Source organism: Toxorhynchites rutilus, chromosome 3 (assembly GCF_029784135.1).
Source record: "Toxorhynchites rutilus septentrionalis strain SRP chromosome 3, ASM2978413v1, whole genome shotgun sequence".
Taxonomy (NCBI): domain Eukaryota; kingdom Metazoa; phylum Arthropoda; class Insecta; order Diptera; family Culicidae; genus Toxorhynchites; species Toxorhynchites rutilus.
In genome coordinates, this window is record NC_073746.1 from 152,407,435 (window position 1) to 152,429,452 (window position 22,018).

The 22,018-nt window shown below is 38.3% G+C and overlaps 2 protein-coding genes across 2 annotated transcripts in view; one reads left to right on the top strand and one right to left on the bottom strand.

Moving 5' to 3' along the window:
• The window catches only part of LOC129777103 (homeobox protein 5), a 399,412-nt gene that overhangs the window by 376,685 nt on the left and 709 nt on the right, over positions 1–22,018 (bottom strand). The gene's annotated exons all lie outside the window — the stretch shown is intronic.
• On the top strand, positions 2,268–3,056 carry LOC129777107 (deoxyuridine 5'-triphosphate nucleotidohydrolase). The gene is made up of 2 exons (XM_055783181.1): positions 2,268–2,500; positions 2,560–3,056. Exons 1-2 carry the CDS (start codon positions 2,397–2,399, stop codon positions 2,897–2,899), a joined length of 444 nt encoding a protein of 147 aa, XP_055639156.1. The 5' UTR covers positions 2,268–2,396; the 3' UTR covers positions 2,900–3,056.

A 22,018-nucleotide genomic window follows, 5' to 3' on the forward strand; every position in this document is an offset into this window, starting at 1 on the left:
TGCGAAATTTAAGCTCAATTGGAGCTGAAATTGTACAAATATTTGATTTTTTTTTCCCTTGTTGGGTGTGAACCACTGCGTCCATTAGTTTGAACTATTGTGGTATGCCCCATTTTTTGTACTACGCTTCAAGCTTCTCTACTGCTTATTGATGAAGAAGTAGACTGAAAGCTATAGCGAGATAGGTGCCAATCAGGAATAATCTGTTTGATAAAATTTATAGTCCTGATCGGCGACACAGACCAAACTTCCTTGGGCTCCAGAATAGCCTTATCAAGGTGTTGAAGTCTGCGTCTTGTTAGTGCTCCGCATTTGCAGAGCAAATGTTCCGAGGTTTCGCTTTCGGCATTACAAAAGCGACAAATATCATCTTGCACTAAACCTATGTTTTTGAGATGGTATTTACTCGGACAGTGTCCTGTTATAAGACCAGTGAATGTGCTGAAGTCTTTCTTATTAAGACTCAGCAATTGTTGAGTAATTTTAATACTCGGCGTGATAAATTTTTTTGACTGGTTGAGTTGTACAGCCATCCAGTTGGCCATTACTTCCCGGTCTTCCCATTTCTTCAGCTCACTCTTCAACACACATTCAGAAATTCCACAGAATGGTTCTGGACCAGTGAAGGGTGAGCTTGAGCCGCGTCTTGCGAGTTCATCTGCTTGTTCATTTCCCTCTATACCGCAATGGCTAGGAATCCAGTACAGTTGTACCGAACTTCTCTGACACAGTTGTCGTAAAAGGCAAATGCATTCCCAGACAATTTTTGAATAGCACTTGAAAGCATTGAGGGCTTTAAGTGCTGCTTGACTGTCTGAGAAGATACAAATGTTAGCATGTCTATAATTTCTTTTAAGGCAGACATTTATACATTCTATTATTGCAGCTACTTCTGCCTGGAAAACTGTTGGCCAGTTCCCCATAGCTACAGAAATTTTTATTCTGGGACCATACACTCCAGCACCTGTTCTGTTACCCATTTTCGACCCATCGGTATAGAACAGGATTGAACCATTACGAACATCGGGACCACCCTCATCCCATACTGAACGAGAAAGTTCGATCACTGTGTATGGAATGTCATAATTGGTCCTTGGCTCCATCCAATCGCTGTTCATCTCTGAGGTTGGTCCAACGGGTAAGAGATTCAGGATGCTCAAATGACCAGTTTTGTCCCCGTCTAATATTTTTTTATATCTTTTTAGCTTTAGAGCGCTTCTATTAGCCTCCAGCTGAACATGTTGACCCAAAGGTAACAAGTGAAGGATAGCCTCCAATGCCTTTGAGGGTGTGCTTCGCATTGCTCCTGTTACAGCAACGCATGCCAGTCGTTGGAGTTTGTTTAGCTTTTTTGTAGCTACAGTCTCCTTAGTCTTTGGCCACCATACTAATGAGGCATAGGTTATCCTAGGCCGCACAATTGCTGTATAGACCCACATAACCATTTTTGGTTTCAGGCCCCATGTTCTACCTATCATTTTAGAACATGCCCATAGGGCAATGTTGGCCTTACTGATAATTGCATCTAAGTGTGCGTTCCAGTTTAGTTTAGCATCTAGGATTACGCCTAGATATTTCACTGAAACGCTGAATTTTATTTCCTCTCCACCAAGATTTAGAGTCTGCAGATGCAGTTTCTTCTTTTTGGTGAAAGGAACAATTGTTGTTTTTGAGGGATTTATGCTCAGACCTTCTTTGATACACCATGATTGTGTAAGGTTTAAGGCCATCTGCATCCTACTCGATATCACATCGTCGAATTTGCCACGTACCATTATGACTAAATCATCAGCAAAATATATTTGATACTGACAAGTAAAGTGTGGTTTGAAAATTCGAACAAACAATACTTTGCTTGCCACACTTCAATTATCAACAATGGCAAACAATGTCAAACATCGAACATGGAAAAAAGTCAACTGAAATATTTAAGGTATCCTAACCATGTACCGACAGTTTAACGAACAACCAGAGAGAATAGCTTAGGCATCCAATAACTGATTATTTGTTTGTCGTGTTTTATATCGAATATATTTGTTCAATACACGTTGATCAAATTTTATCTATCAAAAAGGGTCAAATATTTGGCTTCGGTCAAACAGTGTATGAGCTTCTTTATTGTAATATACCTGGTATTCTATTTACGTTGGATCTGAAAGACAATTTTGACACATCTTCAACCCTCTACCTCTACTTTAATTATCTTAACAGCGAACAGCAAAAATCACAAAAACGACAAAAACGGCTTCAAGTGTATAACAGGAAATAAGTTTGCCAACACTGGTCGAAATTTGCGCGCAAAGTTGATTGTGTACTGTTTATGCATAGGTGATTATTTGATCTCGAGCATCATTCCCGTTCATTCGCTCGCATCGTCTAAATACATTACAGTAGCCATGAAGGAAACCGCCAAATGTGTTCTTCGTTTCGTGAAGCTAACCGATCAGGCTTTTGCCCCCTCGAAGGGATCGGTAAAAGCTGCTGGATTCGATCTCAAGAGGTGCATAGCCGGAAGGTTCATCTTTAATGAATGATGAACTATATTAATTTTACTTCCAGTGCGTACGAGTATAGTGTTCCAGCTCGGGGCAAACAGGTGGTAATGACTGACATCCAGGTCCAACTACCGGAAGGATGTTATGGACGTATCGCTCCGCGTTCTGGTCTGGCCGTGAAGAATTTCATTGATGTTGGCGCTGGAGTGGTTGATGAGGACTATCGCGGCAATCTGGGCGTTGTTTTGTTCAATCATTCCGATACCGAGTTCAAAGTGGCCCGTGGAGATCGCATTGCCCAGTTCATTTGCGAACGCATTTTTTATCCAGAGCTGGAGGAGGTAAGCAGCCTTACCGAGACCGAACGTGGAGCTGGAGGATTTGGTTCGACGGGAACGCAATGATGTCCCAATATCCAAGACCTCAAAAGCATTCTATCATAAATATGTTTAGAAATTAAATTCATTCAAACCTCTCATACAATGTATTAAAAATTTACGAATGTTCCTTCTTGTTGATATAAAATATCAAGATTGTTTAATAAAAGTATTAAAACGAGAATTTCGTATAGTTTTGAATCAGAAATCGACATTTCAAGTGGAAAGCAAATTTGTTAATGAATGCTTTTATGTAATTCGAGATTATTAGTTCAACTATGCTGCATTGCTCAAAAAAATTATGCGCTCCACGATATTGCGTTTTTGTCAAAGTCCAGCAGTAGTTCAGCCCTAGAAAGGATAGTTGACTGGAGATACGATCCAGAATATGATCGTGACGAGAGTCAAAGAAGTCGATACTTTCGTGCAGGACAAACCGAACGAGGACAAGAAGAACAAGTCCAGAATGTTGATTCTAAAATCCCTCTTAGAATGAGCTATGAAGCATGGCAGACTTATCGAAAGAATAAAAGCCGCCGAGAAAGCAGATGACGCCGAAGGAAGGAAGGAAGGAAGAAAGAAAGATTCAGCAGCAGAAGAGCTGCTGAAAAAAACGGAATTGGTCGCAACAACGATGATCATGGCGATAGCGAAGACACGACCAGAGCGGCACCGACAACAAGAAAACGATTGGAGCACGGTCGGAGAAGGAAACGGAAACAAAAAGCCAAAGAAGGAAAAGAGAGGGTGAAGACTCATAATGAAGAAAGCACATAGCCGCCTGGCAGTCCTGGCATTCCCCGATTAGTTTAGGACAGCAATGCAATACGATTCGATTCTTTGTTTTTAAGAGGCTTTAAACTTTGCTCATTCGCCTTCTACAGCAATGCAGAAGTGTATAGATAAGTGCTATAAGTACTTACTACTGTTATTTACAGCAATCGACGGTCTCGCAGCAAATTGTTATCAACATTTCGTCAAACGGCATACGTAGAAGTTCAATAACCTGAAGATATGAAGGGATATCTTCCAATGCAGTCATGAATAACCGAGCAAAAACGTTGTGTTAATGCCAATTTTGAAGTCCGCACGCATTCCGGAGTGCACAAATACATAGGGTAACATGGGGTGAGTTGGACATACGAGGTGATTTGGATCCCCATTATCTCAAAAAGTACGGTTCAACTTGAATTTTTTATAATGTCATTTTCTTTTATTGTTGAACCGTATGTAACTAACGTAAAAAAATTGTAATGGGTTGTATCTAGGACACGACCGCAGTTTTCGACGTAGAACTACATAATTATATTCTTCAATCCACTCGTTTATCACTTCGGATATTATTTTAGAATGCATCGAAATTTTTGTAATAATTTTTTAGCTATTTAATTTTTTATTACTCTAGTAGACTCGAAAGAGTCGAAAGTTATCAGCACTTCTCGTTTATTTGGTTGAACTCGCATCAGACTTCCTCCTTCCCATTCAGATATCGATCACAAACTATGAACCCTTGTGCTCCTATATTTCGTTTGAGTTTTAATCGAACCCCACAACATGCAACAGTAAGATTACCCTGCTGGAATTTGAAAGCATATTTTCATGAAATATACGTTTATCTAAATTAATGCAGTGAATATCTGTATTCCAAAATTCTGGGTACTCTTCCATATCCGCACTAGAACAAAAAATTCTCGTATGCTACTATTCTATGTCGTAGCACATCTCGATACAGAGGGCTTCCTCTCGTTGTATCGAGCTGTGTGTGTATGTTTGTGAAATCATCATTAGGCATGAATGATCGGCCTTATTCTGCGTGGCGTGTGAGGTGAGATAACAATTGTCACTTATGTCACGCGATTCCACCAGGCGTATGCCGTGAGAAATCTCACATGAATGAACTTTCACTTTATTCCCGCTCTCAAATATACGTGACGATTGTCACATGAACTGGGATTTCTAGGTGACAATCGTCGACATGTCTTGAGGTGTCGACAGTGCATGAAAACAAATGAAAAAAGGAAGAGGAATAATAAGTGTTTTTTTGGGTCGTATAGAATCGATAGTAATGGTATTATATGTATCAATAAATTCAATTTATCTTCAATTTTCACAGTACGAAAGACAAATTGCAAGTAGTTTTTTTTTGTGAAAGCGGTAGTGAGTCTGTTATTCCTCAATTGGACGAATAAGCACACCGAAATTATTTTCATTTCATGAAATCTATTTATTTTCTCTAAAATATATCTATCATATGGGTCTTGTGTTTCATCTATCTATCCGCGAGTCATCGTCACCGAACTGCATATCCATTTCAGAAGCCGTGGTATATGCCCGAGCCGGAGCCAGAGCAACAATTTAACACTGAGAGTGCAGAGAGCAGCAGCAACTACGACCAAAACAAACAAAAATGCTAAACTTTACAGGATGCAATCAACTGTTTCACCAAATCTAAATCAAATACCTGCAAATTCGGCAGAATGTCCTGATACACTAACAACAGGCCAGGTTAAATCTAAGTGGTGCGGACTCAATCCACTTCATTTTCAAGCAAATTCATGCATGTTTTCAAGCGATTTCTTGCAATAAATTCTTAGACCACCAGAGATGACAGATTTACAAATATGTTTGTAAATTTACAGACATATCTGTAAAACACGTTTTGATTTTGTTGTAGACTTTTTGGATATAACAATATTTCACAGGTTTTTGAAAAATAAAAGGGCTCTATTCATCACATCAAAAATATTCGACTCACCATATGACATTTTCCACAGTTTTAATACAGAAAAGTTATTATATTTAGTTTATATCAATATACATGACGTTAGACCAGCGATTCTCAACCTGCGGCCCGGCAGTCTTTCTGGTTGGCCCATCTGGTGTGTATGAAGTTTGGAACCCGTACTTTTGCCCTGACATCATTGCAGACGAAAGAGAGGATACGGTTATTCACAATTAATGAAAAATTGCATTCTCTGCAGGTAACGAAAAATCTTGAACGAAAATTGTCTCTGATAATTATTTTTTGTTCTAGATAAGATTGTTTTGCTGAAATGCAAGGAGATTTATTGAAAAATAGTAAGGCTAGGGTCAGGACTATGTCTTCTTAGTATTAAAACAAAATCGAATAGAAATTTTCATTCTATTCTCAACAATTTACATTCGCTTTCGGGCCTGCTTATGACGAAATATGGGTTACTGTTCGATATTGTTACCACAGACATAGTTCATGGCTAAGTGGGGATCTAAAACTTGTATAGCCTTGCATGGCGGATGGAAAATATACACTGTATTTTCTTATAAGTTTCATCAACGACAAGACCGCAAACCTTGGTGGATGTCCAATATATCAACGAAGAAATACCGATTTTTATAAAAATTAACAACGCGTATGTATGTGTAGATCGTTGAAACATTTAAACACACTTACAACACATAAGTTATTAAGTGGTCCGAAAAATCAATTTTTTCCACTTTTTCCCAAAAATGACAAAAATGACAATGAAAAAACTTTTGAATCACTGAATCGATTTAGATGATCGACATATAAAATTGAAACTAATGACTTAGCCTTTTATTAAAAAATATTTAACTTGCGAAAAAAATAATTATATTTTAGTAATTATTGATCGTAGTCGTTTTTTATTTTTTTTGTGACTTTGGACTAGAGGGTGCTATATTTTTATATTTTTCCTTGAAAGCTGAGGATTTTTTACATAACATATCTCGATATCAGAGATGCTATTTTTTTGTTTTTTTAGATATGATGTTTCAAAGTAATCCGGTGGTTCGAAAAATCATTTTTCCCCCTTTGTCCAAAAATAACTTTCTGCTAAAAATCATAACATTTGAACTACTGAACCGGTTTTGATGATCGATGTATTAAATGGAAGCCAATAAGCAAAATTTGAAAAAACATCACACTTGCGGGACGAATTGATCGAAGACTTAAAACATGTTAAATTTACAAATTTATAACTTAAAAACGATAACTATAACATCTCCGATATCGAGATATGTTAGGTAAATAATCCTCAGCTTTCCATAAAAAAATATAGCGCTCCTATCTTTAAACGAGAAAACTATGAAAAAATAACTCAATCAATAATTACAAAAACAAGAATTAAATTTTTTCGCAAAAGTAACATTTTTCCAAAGAAAAATAGCTCGTAAGCTTCAATTTGATCATGTCGGTCCAATAGTTCAAGAGTTATGTTTTTGTAGTGGGAAAAATGGGTAAAATTTGTTTTTCAAACCATCGATTAGTTTTGAAAAATCATATTTCAAAAACGAAAAAAATAGCATCTCTGACATCGAGATATTTTATGTAAAAAATTCTCACGTTTCAAGAAAAAATATTAAAAAATATAGCGCCCCCTAGTCCAAAGCCATGAAAACATTAAAAAACGAGTACAATCAATAATTACGAAAATAGGATCCATGTTATCTGCAAGTTCAATATTTCTCAATTAAAGCTCATTGGCTTCAATTTGATATGTCGATCATCTAAATCGGTTAAGTGGTTCGAAAGTTATAAATTTTTGAAAAAAGTCATTTTGGGAAAAAGTGGAAAAAATGATTTTTTGGATCACCCTAAAATGGAAATGGGCACCCCAATGAAAAAATAAAAAAATACGAGTCTAATGTTTTGCGATAAAGAACAATATTACCACTTTTGACGAAGATCTGAGAACCACTATATTGGTTTGGCATGGAATGGCTGTATATATATACAAAATACAATCTTACGTGCATCACGATGTACAAAGTATTAATGAATATGTGAAAATTAACGTTAAAAGACATTTCTATAGATCTGCACACTTTTACAGACTTTTCCACATTTTTAACAGACATTCACATGTTTTTACAGACTTTTTTTAAAAATCATCTGGCATCTCTTCCTTCCACTTTTTATGGAATATTTTCAAATCGCAGGAGTAAACATTTACGTGACTCTGACTTCGTTTGTTTTTATTTCGTTCGGAAAAACGTTATGTCAAAGAGAGGGGACATTAAAAAGGCGTAGCTCAGTGAAAGGCTGAGATGCTCTTTCAGAGATGCAATGGTTAATTAAACAATTTACGGAAAAATGTAGTTCGTTCATTTTATTGTTTGAATTATTTTTGCCCCTGACAACAATACCTCTTTTATAGTGTTGATTATCATAAGAAAAATAACACTCCTGATCGTTGGATCTCTTTTGACATTTCAATTGGATCTTTTTTGACAGCCGTTTTGATTTAGTCCGCACTACCTAGGGTTAAATCAGATCTATAGATACGGTACTGACTGCAGCAAAACAAATATCTGACCTCTCTGAGCGAAACAAATAAAATTCTGGGATGCCAGATGTTTTTTCTCAAATATATGCGATAAAAATCTGAAATATTTGTAAATATGTGCTAATGTCTGACATACTGACCAGCTTCGTTTATAATATGGAATCAATAATGTTTTGTCACTATTTTAAATAGCCTGCAGCAGGAATAAAAGGTTATGATAAAAGTTAAATGTCTACAAATTCGTGAACACATGTGCGAATGTGGCATCTCTGATCAGATTTGGCAACCAGCAGAATGAACGCCTTGTCACTTGCTGTTCATCCTCTCACATACATCAAATGAACCTCTCACGGCATCCGAAACGACTGTAGGAATAGAGTGAGGAGAGTTGCGTGATGGTGATGTGACAATTGTCATCTCACCTCACACGCCGCGTAGAATCAGGCCGAGGGCCTGATCACGAACGTCACTTCACGGTGAAAACGAAAAGAATTGTATGCAATTTGTAAGCACTTCATTTTGTTTTCACCGTGATGTGATGTTCGTGATCAGGCCCATAATGTCGACATTTGGATCCCATATTCTACGATTTACTTCCGTACGAATGCTGACAGAGACAGTACTAGCGGTTATTACTGAGGGGATGTACTGTAACCGGGTCTCTGGCAACCCTATCCCATCCAATGCAAATTGAGCGTAGGCAGCATAAAACAGGGCTCGCGCTTAGGGGGCTCACGTATTGTTTAATGTTTGGAGTCATATATGTTAATATTTGATTACGTTGGATAGTTTCCTTTGGCAAGCGATGTTTGGATACCCATCCGGAAGCTTTCTTGACGATTTGCAATTAAAATCACAGCTGAAGAATCGCGCGGAGCACTTCATTTTTTATTTTAGTGATTTGATTTTCTATGCTGGCTACTAAAAGGCGGCCATCTTAGCAATCCCTTGACTGTCACCAGTGGCTTATAAGGCGCTTGTAGCGTGCATATGTATTAGTAATCTGTTGGGCAGGCAAAAGTGATCGATGCATTCACTTTCGGTTCGACAACTCGCAAGCAGATCGGACAAGTTTTTAATCGATTCAACAGAGGTGTTTTTTCACATCGAATAATAGTGTGCTTTTTCATCGGTTGCGCTTGCGAGTGGAGCGAAGTTTAAAGTGGTGCGCGCTGAGGATCCAAATCAGACACATTCATCACACACGCCACACAGCCGCAGCAAGTAAAAATTTATTTTTCTTTTGTTTCCCTATCATTCCTTCTACCTTCTGTGCACGATTTACACCATTGTTCATCTTTGTGTAAACCAAATCGGCAAACGTTGGCATTAGGGGTGATCATTATTTCTTATATACCGTTGAATTTTTATTGGAACTGGAATTTAACATAAAATAAATTGAACTTAATATTCGCATCATAACCTTCACACTTATTTATTTATTTTAATTATCATTATATTCTGTTCATATCGAACAGTTGACCTTTTTTTATATGGCTAAGGGCGGGAAGGATCCCCCATCGACGCCATTGAATATTTCCGATACCGATCCTCCTCCTGAAGAGCAGGAAGATGAAGCAGAAGTTGAGGAAGAAACTTCTGTATATGAAGTTAGAATCTAAACCTCTCAATGTCATTCGTATCTCGAAGGAACTTACTCAGAAGTTTTCCGAAGTTACCGAGATTACACGGATGGGGCCAGACAAACTACGAGTTGTCGTCTCAACCAGGATCCAAGCGAACGAAATCACGCGCTGCGACCTCTTTACTATTGAGTATCGCGTATACGTGCCCTGTGCAACGTCGAAATAGACGGCGTAATAACCGAAAAGGGTTTGACTCGAAAAGAGATTATCGATGGTGCCGGTCTCTTCAAGAACTCTTCACTAAAAACTGTGAAGATTCTTGCATGCGATTGACTGAAATCTGTGTCACAAAACAATGACAAAAGGGTTCTCAATCGGACAAACTCTTTTCGTGTGACTTTTGAGGGTTCCGCCTTCCAAACTACGTTGCAATAGGTGCACTTCGTTTACCTGTTCGGTTGTTCATACCCCGGGTAATGAAATGCAACTCGGTCACACGGTCGCCTATTGTTGCAATAGATTGTGGAGAGAGCCATGATCAGAATCCTTGCGCGAAAGAGCACAAGTGTCTTCATTGCGGCGGGACTCCTCATGATATTATTCAATGCCCGGTGTACAAACAACTAGGGGAAAAAACCAAGCGTTCCTCGAAGGAACGTTCCAAGCGGACTTATGCAGAAATACTTAAGAGTTCTGTTCCAACGACTCAGGACAATCTCCACTCCATTCTGCAGAACAACGAGCCTGTTGCTGACGCTCCCAATGCAGGAAGTTCCGGTACATCGTAGGGTGCCATCAGGAAAAGAAAAATTACTTCTTTTCCATCACTCCCCAGAAAGAAGACCGAAACTTCCCAAGTTGGAATTAAACCTCAAATCGAACGTGCTGAGAATAGACCGAAGCAAGTACCTCCTGGTTTACGCGGTTCTTCTACACCCAAAGTTAATTTCTAGCACATGTTCTGGCATCCCGATTTATTACATTAAATGAGCTGAAAAATAACATAAAATGTTCTACTCCCCAATACATGTATATCATTTGTATAATATATATGCTAGAGCCAATATGAGAAAGCGAAACAGGAGACACAAAGCATATGAAAGCTTTTCGTATAGTTTGTCAAATACACGACCCAGACAGAGAAAGATATATTCTCGTTCATGTTCTTCTTTATCGTCTTAGAAAACACCTTCCAACTTCATTTTATGATGAGGTGTAATATTACCACGCTCCTTTATAATAGCGCTGGTAGCTATATGGATAGCGTGGTCGTGTAAAGAAACTTTGCATTTCAGCCGGCTTTGGTTCGATCCCCATAGACGTCGTATGGACTTTTTTTGGCACAATCCCAAATGATATGAGAAAAGAAAACAGAAAGAGATGTCTTTGTATGTAAACCATGTTTAAGCTTTCGTCAAGAGTCTCCAAAGAACTTGGTTTGAGGTTTTTTGATTGATGAGCTTCCTCTGATTTCTCATGAGCCTTTTTTTGTTTGAGGTTAAAAATTGTGTAATAGATATTTCCTCCTGGGTTGCGCTTGCCACCATATCGGGGGATGAAATATAATTCCTGAAAGAGTGACAAAAAAGGTTTACGTAACATTTAATCTTCGTACGAAAAATGAGTAGTTCACCCATCATTGAAAGGTTTATCATGCAAATTAATTGTATTATGGAATTCATGATTTTGTTTGTTTGTTAATTATCTTTTTTCGTGTTTGAACATATGAACAATTTATGAGACGATTGATTTTCCGTGGTTTTGATTCCAAGACTCAGATGATATTCCGCTATTATGCCTACAAGTTCTATCTGACTATGGTTGGACAATTCTCCAGTATTACTTCTTTCCTCGTGATAGAGTTTTCCAGTAGAGATTTCAACTGGTTCAGACCAGAGGAATTAATCATACGCTGAGGCGGGTGAAATTTGCTGAGGCCGAGGCTTAAGTAGACTTATGGTATCTTGCTGTCATATGATAATCCGATATTAGATTTCATCGACATCTACAACCAGTGTGGATTCGGATGAAGCTTTTGCAAGCTAGTTTTTTGCTATGGTCCCGAGAGTCGATGCACTGTAACCTCCAGCTGATGAAGATTTATGGTTAAATATAACTAAAATGAAGAGCTTGAAATGAAGTTACCTTCGAAAAACTTTGAAATGATAGATAGATAGCAATGCGTTATTCCGCCTGAAAATCCATTTTTCCCTTCAAACAAAGATCAATTTCGTGAGCGCAAACATCGAATGGACTAACAACGCCAATCATGATGTAATTTTCGAACATATGGGTATTCAATTAACCGAATTTTCCGACCTTCCTTAAGAGTTTTCCGAAAATTTTCCGATTTTTCTCTCCATAACATTGATCTACGGGCAGAGACGAATACATCGAAATGAAGATGGCTCAAATCGGACGATTCCTTCTTCGGGTTTCGCGCTTAGCAACACATTTGGCCTCACATTTTTATTTATATAGATGTAGAGTGTATCAGTATCAGTTCAGGGAGTTTCTTTCAAATCAAATTTATACGTAGCGGAGGTTTAATTTTATTTCAATTTTGAGAGCACGATGTGGCTTTCTGCTACATGCGTAACGGAAAACAGTCTGCGATTTCGCGCCAGCAAACGTGCGTTATGATATTTGTAGAGAATTTATCAATGTGACGACGATAGATTTTTACCAGAGCGTGTACACATAGATGCTAACAATGCTGCCTAGAACCGTCTTTGGGTCCATGAAATAATAATCAATGAGTAACGTCAACGAAATCTCATTGCTTGGGTTCACATTTGCACATTTAATGAGCTGGAACTCAACAGTCAGTGTTGTAAAAAGCGGTTCCATAATCGGCATAGATGGATTCATGTGTTCTTGTCCGTCCACGTAACTCCACGCAATCATTTACTATTATCGGTATCAATATTTTCCTACGGAGGTAACAGAAAACCTGAAAGAACTTAGAATTTCTATTTAACATATGATGCAAGCAGTCCAATAAGCAGGGCCCGACATCTTCGAAGAAAAAAAACATGAAAATCTACTCTCCTTTCAGTCGCTTCGCTTCGACTATCTTTGATTCAGCAATTCCAAATGGAATCGTCCTAAAAATACAGATTTTAAAAACTTGTATTTTTGATTCCAATAAAAGTGTGTATTCCGTTTGGGTTGGAGGAAATATGAGTTTTTCGCAGCAATTGGGAATTTTTTGACTCAAGCGTAACTTTTGAAAAGGGCGTATCGATTCTAGTAAGAGAAATCTTTGATAATTTATATCTCAAAAACTATGAGTCGTACCGAAATAGTGTCTTAGAAAGAGTTATAGAGTATTGATGGTTGAACATGAAAAAAATGTACACTGAGAAAAAAAAATAGTACTCTTTTTTTTATTTACAAAATAAAAATTCAATTTGCAATATCCAAAATACATATTTTCTAATTTTTTTTAAATTTTTTCATACAAAGTAGAAGTCATGTAGAAAATTTAAAAAATGGGCCCAAGATGGTAAAATTGTTTTTGACGAACTTTGTGGAACATCAAATTTTTAGGAATTTTCGAAACTTCGAGTTTTTGTATGTTAGCAATCATTTTCAGCCACAAATTATAAATCCTGATGTTATTTAAAACAAAAAAAGGTTATTATCAATCTCCTTCTAAATACAACCATTCTCGAGATATTTAAAAAATATTTCCAATTTATTGTTTTTTTATAGTAATATCCCTTTTAATATGTTTGTCGTGTAATACCGTCATGCTCATGAAATTTTATGAATTTGCTTATAATTTCCAACAACTTTTCCGAATACATCACTATGGTTCATTTTTTGACTCAAGTGTAACTTTTGAAAAGGTAGTATCGATTTTAGTAAGAGAAATTTTTGATAATTTATATCTCAAAAAATATGAGTCGTACGAAATAGTGTGTAACTCATTCTTATAGAGTATTGTTGGCTTAATTTGAAAAAAATATACACTGAGAAGAAAAATTAGTACTCTTTGTTTTATTTACAAAATAAAATTTTAATTTTCGATATCAAAAAATATGTATTTTTTAATATTTTTTTCAATTTTTTCATATCAAATAGAAGTCATGTAGAAAATTTAAAAAATGGGCCCAAGAGGGTAAAACTATTTTTGACGAAATTTGCGGAACATCGAATTTTTAGGAATTTAAGAAACTTCGAATTTTTGTATGTTAGCAATCATTTTTAGCCACAAATTATGAATCCTGATGTGATTTAAAACAAAAAAGGTTATTATCAATCTTCTTCTAAATGTAGCCATTCTCGAGATATTTGAAAAAAAATATTTGTAATTTATTGTCTTTTTAATAGTAAGTAGGCCCTTTAAATATGTTTGTCGTGTTATACCATCATGTTCATGAGATTTTATGAATTCACTTTTAATTTCCAACTTTTCTAAATACATCGTTATGGTAAACACATATGTTTAGGAGTTACGTTACGAAACATTCGATTTTTTAAATTTTCTACATGACTTCTATTTTATATGAAAAAATTGAAAAAAATATAAAAAAATACATATTTTTTGATATCGAAAATTTAAATTTTATTTTGTAAATAAAAAAAAGAGTACTAATTTTTCTTCTCAGTGTATATTTTTTGCAAATTAAACCAACAATACTCTATAACTGTTTCTAACACACTATTTCGGTACGACTCATATTTTTTGAGATATAAATTATCAAAGATTTCTCTTACTCAAATCGATACGCCCTTTTCAAAAGTAACACTTGAGTCAAAAAATGAACCATGATGATGTAGTTCGAAAAGTTGTTGGAAATTATAAGCAAATTCATAAAATTTCATGAACATGATGGTATAACACGACAAACATATTTTTTTTTTTTTTTTTTTTAAATTCGTTTATTTTTACAGGCTCAGTTACATAAGTTTAAAGGAGCCGAAATCTTAAATATATTTTTAAAACTATATATATGAACAATTTTATTAAATCTATGGTTAGTAATGTGGGAAACCGATTACTCGTGGTGGACTCGAGATTAAAAGGGTGACATTTTCTCAGGAAAAGGATGGGGTATAAGGAAATTATTACAATGTTGATAATCACACACACTCAATTCTTAAATCTATTCGTACATCAGTTGTGAATTTACATTTCATTCTTCTGTTTAAAGCAAGCGGACCAATTACTCACAAAGGAAGAAATGGAGGGTATAAGGATATAAGGATAATCACACACGAACATCGATAGATTTAAGGAAAACATATATTTGGGACATGTAATCAAGGTCTAACCGAGCCAACACATCTCTCACCGGCACATTGGGCTGCCTTCCTCTAGCCCGAAGGGAGTTCTCTAAATTCGATCTGGCGACAAGATACAACTCGCACGACCAAACAACGTGTTCGATGTCGTGGTAACCTCGGCCACAAACGCAGATATTGCTGCCGGCCAGATTGAAACGAAAGAGTAGCGCGTCTAACGAACAGTGATTGGACATGAGTCGGGAGAAGGTGCGAATAAAGTCCCGACTCAAGTCCAGACTTTTGAACCATGGTTTGAGGCTAACCTTAGGGATAATCGAGTGAAGCCACCGGCCCAATTCATCTTCGTTCCATTTGCGTTGCCAGTTAGCGATGGTATTTTTACGGACTAAAGAGTAAAATTCATTGAAGGCGATTTGACGCTGATAAATATCGCCTTCAATCGCACCTACCTTTGCTAATGAGTCAGCCCTCTCATTACCCGGAATTGAGCAATGAGAAGGGACCCACACAAAGGTAATGACATAACAGCGTCTGGATAAAGCACTCAAAATTTTTCGTATTCTCTCAAGGAAGTACGGCGAGTGCTTTTCCGGCCTCACTGAACGGATAGCTTCGACAGAGCTAAGACTATCCGTTACAATGTAATAGTGTTCAACAGGTCGTGAGGCGACGCTGTCCAGCGCCCAATGAATTGCTGCCAATTCAGCAATATACACTGAGCAAGGATTCTGAAGACTGTGTGAGGTGCTAAAAAATTCGTTGAACACTCCAAATCCTGTGAACTCATTTATAGTGGACCCATCAGTAAAGTACATATTATCACAATTGATACCCCTATATTTTTCATCGAAGATCGTTGGAGCGATCCTCGATCGTTGGTAATCTGAATATCCATGGATATCTTGCTTCATGGACAGATCAAAATGCACAGAGGAATTGATGTAGTCAGGGAAACAAACACGGTTGGGAATATACGAAGAAGAATCAACCTGCATGGAGATGAATTCATGATATGGACTCATGAATCCGGAGTGAAAATTTAGCTCGATCAGCCGCTCAAAATTTCCGATCACCAATAGGTTCATGACCTTACACCGGATGAAGAACCGAAGAGATAATAAATTGAAGCGATCTTTTAGTGGGAGTAGGCCTGCCAAAACCTCGAGACTCATGGTATGCGTTGAGGGCATACATCCCAACGCAATACGGAGACAAAGATACTGAATTCGCTCGAGTTTAATTAAGTGTGTTTTGGCAGCTGATTGAAAACAGAAACTGCCATACTCCATCACTGAGAGAATAGTTGTTCTATACAACATTATAAGATCTTCGGGATGGGCTCCCCACCAGGTGCCGGTAATTGTACGGAGAAAATTTATTCTTTGTTGGCATTTTTTACTCAGATACCTAATATGGGCCCCCCAAGTACATTTGGAGTCGAACCAGACCCCAAGATACTTGAATGACATAGCATGAGTGATCGGTTTACCCAAAAGTTGAAGCTTTGGTTTTGCTGGTCTATGCTTCCTAGAAAAAACCACCATCTCTGTTTTCTCCGTGGAGAATTCGATCCCTAGCCCAATGGCCCAGGTTGAAAAATTGTTCAAAGTATCTTGTAAGGGTTCTTGTAGGTCGGATTCTGTTGATCCTACGACAGAGACCACTCCATCATCTGCAAGTTGTCTTAGGCTGCAATTTTGTGTAAGGCAATTGTCGATGTCGTTTACATAGAAGTTGTACAAAAGGGGGCTTAAACATGAGCCCTGGGGGAGGCCCATGTAAGAGACCCGACTTACTGCCGAATCTCCGTGAGAAAAGTTCAAATGCTTCTCACAAAGCAAGTTATATAACATATTATTCAATAGAGGCGGCAGACCCCGAGAGTGTAATTTGTCTGTCAAAACCTCTATTGAAACAGAATCAAAGGCCCCCTTTATGTCCAAGAATACTGAAGCCATTTGTTTTTTTCCGGCGTAAGCCATTTGAATTTCTGAAGAAAGCAACGCAAGACAATCATTCGTCCCCTTGCCCCTGCGGAACCCATATTGTGTATCTGAGAGTAGGCCATTCGTTTCAACCCATCGATCAAGGCGAAACAAGATCATTTTCTCCAACAATTTCCGTATACAAGACAGCATTGCTATTGGGCGGTACGAATTGAAGTCGGACGCGGGTTTTCCGGGTTTTTGAATAGCTATAACTCGTACTTGTCTCCAATCATCTGGAACAATATTATTCTCCAGAAACCGATTGAATAAATTCAACAAGCGATGTTTCGCCACATCAGGGAGGTTTTTCAGCAAGTTGAACTTAATTCTATCCGATCCCGGAGCAGAATTGTTACATGAAAGCAGAGCAAGAGAGAATTCTACCATCGAAAACTCGGAATCAATATCGCACCTATCTTGTGGTATATCTCGAACAATTTTTTGCACAGGAGCGGAATCAGGACAAACCTTCCGTGCAAAATTCAAAATCCATCGATGTGAATATTCCTCGCTTTCATTGGATGAAGAGCGATTTCTCATGTTTCGAGCCACTTTCCATAATTTTTTCATTGACGTTTCTCGTGACAAACCTCCCACGAAATTTCGCCAATAAGCACGTTTTTTCCCTTTGATCAAGTTTTTAAATTGATTTTCAAGGTCCAAATACGTCTGAAAATTTTCAGGGGTTCCACGTTTCCGAAAAGCTTTGAATGCGTTCGATTTATCCTGATAAAGCTTGGAACATTGGCTATCCCACCATGGATTGGGAGGCCTTCGACGAATAGTGGAGCCTGGGATGGGTTTCGTTTGAGCGCGAACCGCGCTGTCATAGATCAAACGAGAAAGGAAGTTATACTCCTCCAATGGAGGTAAACCATCTCTGGAATTGATGGCTAGAGCGTGGCTCAATCGTGGCTCAGGAAGGAGTGAGCACATGTCAACAAGTTGCTTGCGGCTAACCGCAGCTCTCGGAGGCCAATACAAGCTGACAATACAGAGGTCTTTTCCTCTGATGTTTGCATGACAAGCAACAGCTTCAATCCCTCCAATAGGTGGAAGGTCAATTCGAAAAAATGAGTGGCACTTATTGATCCCCAATAGCACCCCTCCGTATCTGTCATCACGGTCCAAGCGTATAATATTAAAATCGTGGAAAGAGAGATCATCTCGCGAAGAAAGCCAAGTTTCGGACAGAGCAAAAACATCACAATTGAAGTTATGAATTAAAAATTTGAATGTATCCAATTTAGGGATAAGACTACGACAATTCCACTGTAAAACAGTGATATCTCCGACCTCTCTATTTGAATTAGACATCAAGAGAGATAATCATTGCAAGGAGGGGCCATGTTTGCATCAATTGTTGCAAAATTGTCTTTAATACTGGAAGCATTGATATGACAATGGTTCTGATGGAGTCGGAAACATTAAAGCATGTGAAGATTTGAGCCACAAGGTCAGTCAACTTTATAAATCCCGATTGGGAAGTTGAACTGGTCGGTAAAATAGGGACAGTTGGGGTTTTTGATGTCCCTTCGAGTGCTGGGTCGTTCGAAGGTGAATTATTCCCACGGAAGCCAGGAGGAACCTGATTTTGCTTGTCCGCTGCACTCGATTTTTTAGGCATGCTAACAGAGGGTATAACCGGAGGGGCTTGTCCTTGAACTTTGGGAGTGGTCACATTTTTGCGCCGGGGATTCCCTTGGAAGATGTACGGTGTGCCCTCGTTAGCTGTATCCGCTTCCATTTCGTCAACTGGCAGCGAAGCGAAGACATTGTTTGCGGTTAAAGGTTGTTGCTGTTGGGCCAATGGAGAAGCGCCCTTCAAAATTTCCGCAAAAGTGCGCTTCGAGCGTTCCTTTAAAGAGCGCTTCTGCTTCTCCCAGCGACTCTTGTAAGTTTCACAAGCCGAGAGCACGTGCGGATTTCCTCCGCAATATGGACACTTTTGCTCAATCGCACTGCAGGATTTGTCCACATGTTGCTCTCCGCAAGTGGCACAGCGCTCCTTGTTGGCGCAGTAAGCTGCTGTGTGACCAACTGACTTGCATTTCAGGCAAGTCATGGGCTTTGGCACGAAGAGTCGCAGCGGTAGCCTCAATTTGTCCACCATAACGTAGTCAGGGAGGGCGGAGCCAGCAAAAGTGACTCTAAACGAGTCGGACGGCGTAAATTTCGATTCTTTCCCTTCCTGGGAGACTTTGCCGAGTTGTCGGCATTCTAAGATTTTAACCTTAATCAAAGGCAGCTTTTTAAATCTGCCATCTCCTTCCATAATTGATTTGCACGTCAGACCCGTTTCGGTTATCACCCCCGAGATTTCTACGTCATGGGAAGGCACGTAGACACGATATTCCAGGGTAAACCTCTGGTCGACGACAATACCGTTTGCGTCTTTCCGATCAGCCACGACAACACGCAGTTTGGTCGGTCTAACCTTCGTAATTTCTGTCACGGAGGAGTATCTTGCCAGATCTTTCATGATCTGAATAACATTAAGTGCTTTTCCGTTTGGCTTAGGCCTGAAGAAAACAACCCACGGACCAGTTCCAGGTGCATCTTCAGGATAGACCTTGACACGTGGAGAGAAGACAACAGGAGGAGAAGGAGATGACGAGGATTGAAGGGGATCGGGGACAACAGGATGGGGAGGCGAAATCTGAGCTGGGGTAGGAGCGAGGGGGGTTGGAGAGGAGATATTTGCAGGTTTTTTAGAGGGGGGCTTGCTAGAGTTAGCAGACTCGTCCCCGGACGAAACATCCTCTGATGTAGGAACGCGTTTAAGTGTCTTCGCTGTTCCTTTATTTGTTTTTTCAACCAGAGGGGAGTCATCATCAGAGATCTCCATATCTGGAGATCCTCCCCCTCCTTCTGCCATTCCGTAATTGGTACCTCTAATCACAATGCACCCAGTGCTGATGAACTGGCAACCGCTGCTTGCTTCTCAATCGGAGCGCTTGAGCGCTCGGCACTATCACACACCACTAAGAAGTGATGCTCTCCTTCACACTGCTGTAAGTGAACAGCGAATCGCGCTGGTATTGTGTGCGTGCAACTGAGCACCGATGTCCGACTTCGATTGCGATGGCGACAAATCGGCGAAAACTGAAAGCCGGCTGGCCTTGCCAGGCTTTGATGATTCTGCTTTTCTCACTAATTCCGAGTTCACACTGCGTTTTACGATATCTCGAACAGTTCGAAAACGCGCGAAAAAAGCACACCCGGGCGATAAAAAAAAATAACAGCCAACGGTAACCGAAAACAATGCTTTAACGGAGACGCTCACAGCACATGACCGGTTACTCGAAGCTTATGCCGAAGAATGACAAACATATTAAAAGGGATTATTTATTATAAAAGAAATTAGAAATATTTTTTTTTTAAATATTTCGAGAATGGCTACATTTAGAAGGAGATTGATAATAACCTTTTTTGTTTTGAATCACATCAAGATTCATAATTTGTGGCTAAAAATGATTGTTAACATACAAAAATTCGAAGTTTCGAAAATTCCTAAAAATTCAATGTTCCACAAAGTTCGTCACAAATAATTTTAACATCTTGGGCCCATTTTAAAAATTTTCCGCATGACTTCTATTTCGTATGAAAAAAATTTAAAAAAATTAAAAAATATGTATTTTGGATATTGCAAGTTGAATTTTTACTTTGTAAATAAAACAAAGAGTGCTATTTTTTTTCTCGGTGTAAATTTTTTTCATATTCAACCATCAATACTCTATAACTCTTTCTAAGACACTATTTCGGTACGACTCATAGTTTTTGAGTTATAAATTATCAAAGATTTCTCTTACTCAAATCGATACGCCCTTTTCAAAAGTTACGCTTGAGTCAAAAAATTCCCAATTGCTGTGGAAAACTCATATTTCCCAAACGGAATACACACTTTCATTCGAATCAAAAATACTTATGTTTTGTCATTTGTCGATTTCATTTGGAATTGCTCAATTGTCAAAAAATGTGAATTTTCCGATGGTGGTTTCATGGTTTTTCCCGCTGATTAAACAAACTTTTCGTGTATTGTGCAGTAAAGTTCTGTTCGCCTACAGAAGAGGAAACATTTGATGCAGCGAAACTGTAAGTTTGATAACAATAAATGAAATAAATTGCATTTTAATTTTTGCAAGTTGTGTGGGGTGATGGACACGTTTATGTGGGGTGAATTGGACCTACAGGTTTGAGGTTTTTCTTTGGCCTAATTGATTCCAGAAGCCGCTGAATTACAAAAAGAGGATAGGCAGACAACGTTGGAAGAAGAAGGAGCTTGAAAGAGCAACGTAGTCCACCAAGAACGGATTTTCTTTGACCAAGCATCGAAAGTGTTTGAAAATGCTCGAACAACAGTGAAAAAATCCATGAAGAATTCGAGATGGTCTCAATCAAATTTTTCTGGTCTGGAATCTGGCCAAGACACTTGGTGTCGATCCCAGAACACTGTTACTGACATTATTCCAAAATACTTTACATAAACATAAGTATGTTTTTTTCGATGAAACACACACTGGACCAAATCACCCCGCATCAAATTTTAAAGTCCAAAAATCATCTCTTTTATTTTATAATATGTTTGGTAGTTTAAAGTTTGTTATAATGATTAAACATTATTGATTGAGAGAAAACAAGTGTAGCTTAGTATACAATGTGACATTTTTGATTTAGACCGTATTGGTTTGGAAATATTAGGCGATTTGCTTAGGTGGTCCAAATTCCCCCCTTTTCCCCTATATACTGAAGAAGTTCTAGTCGAAGCAAAGCGACTGAGAGGAGAGTCAATTTTCTTTTCTTTTTCTTCGAAGATGTCGGGCCCTGACAATAATTGTTAATGAACCAACTGCTAAATCTAAGTAACACTTCATTTTGCTTATGAAGGGTTCGTTACACAGAACAGCTTAGAGATCTAACCCATCTTCATCTCCACATCTGGGTACGGTGTGTTTGATTCGTTCAGAAAAAAAACCCAAGACGATGCAAATTGCGACACGACCGTTTGTCCGGAAATACACTGATTAGAGT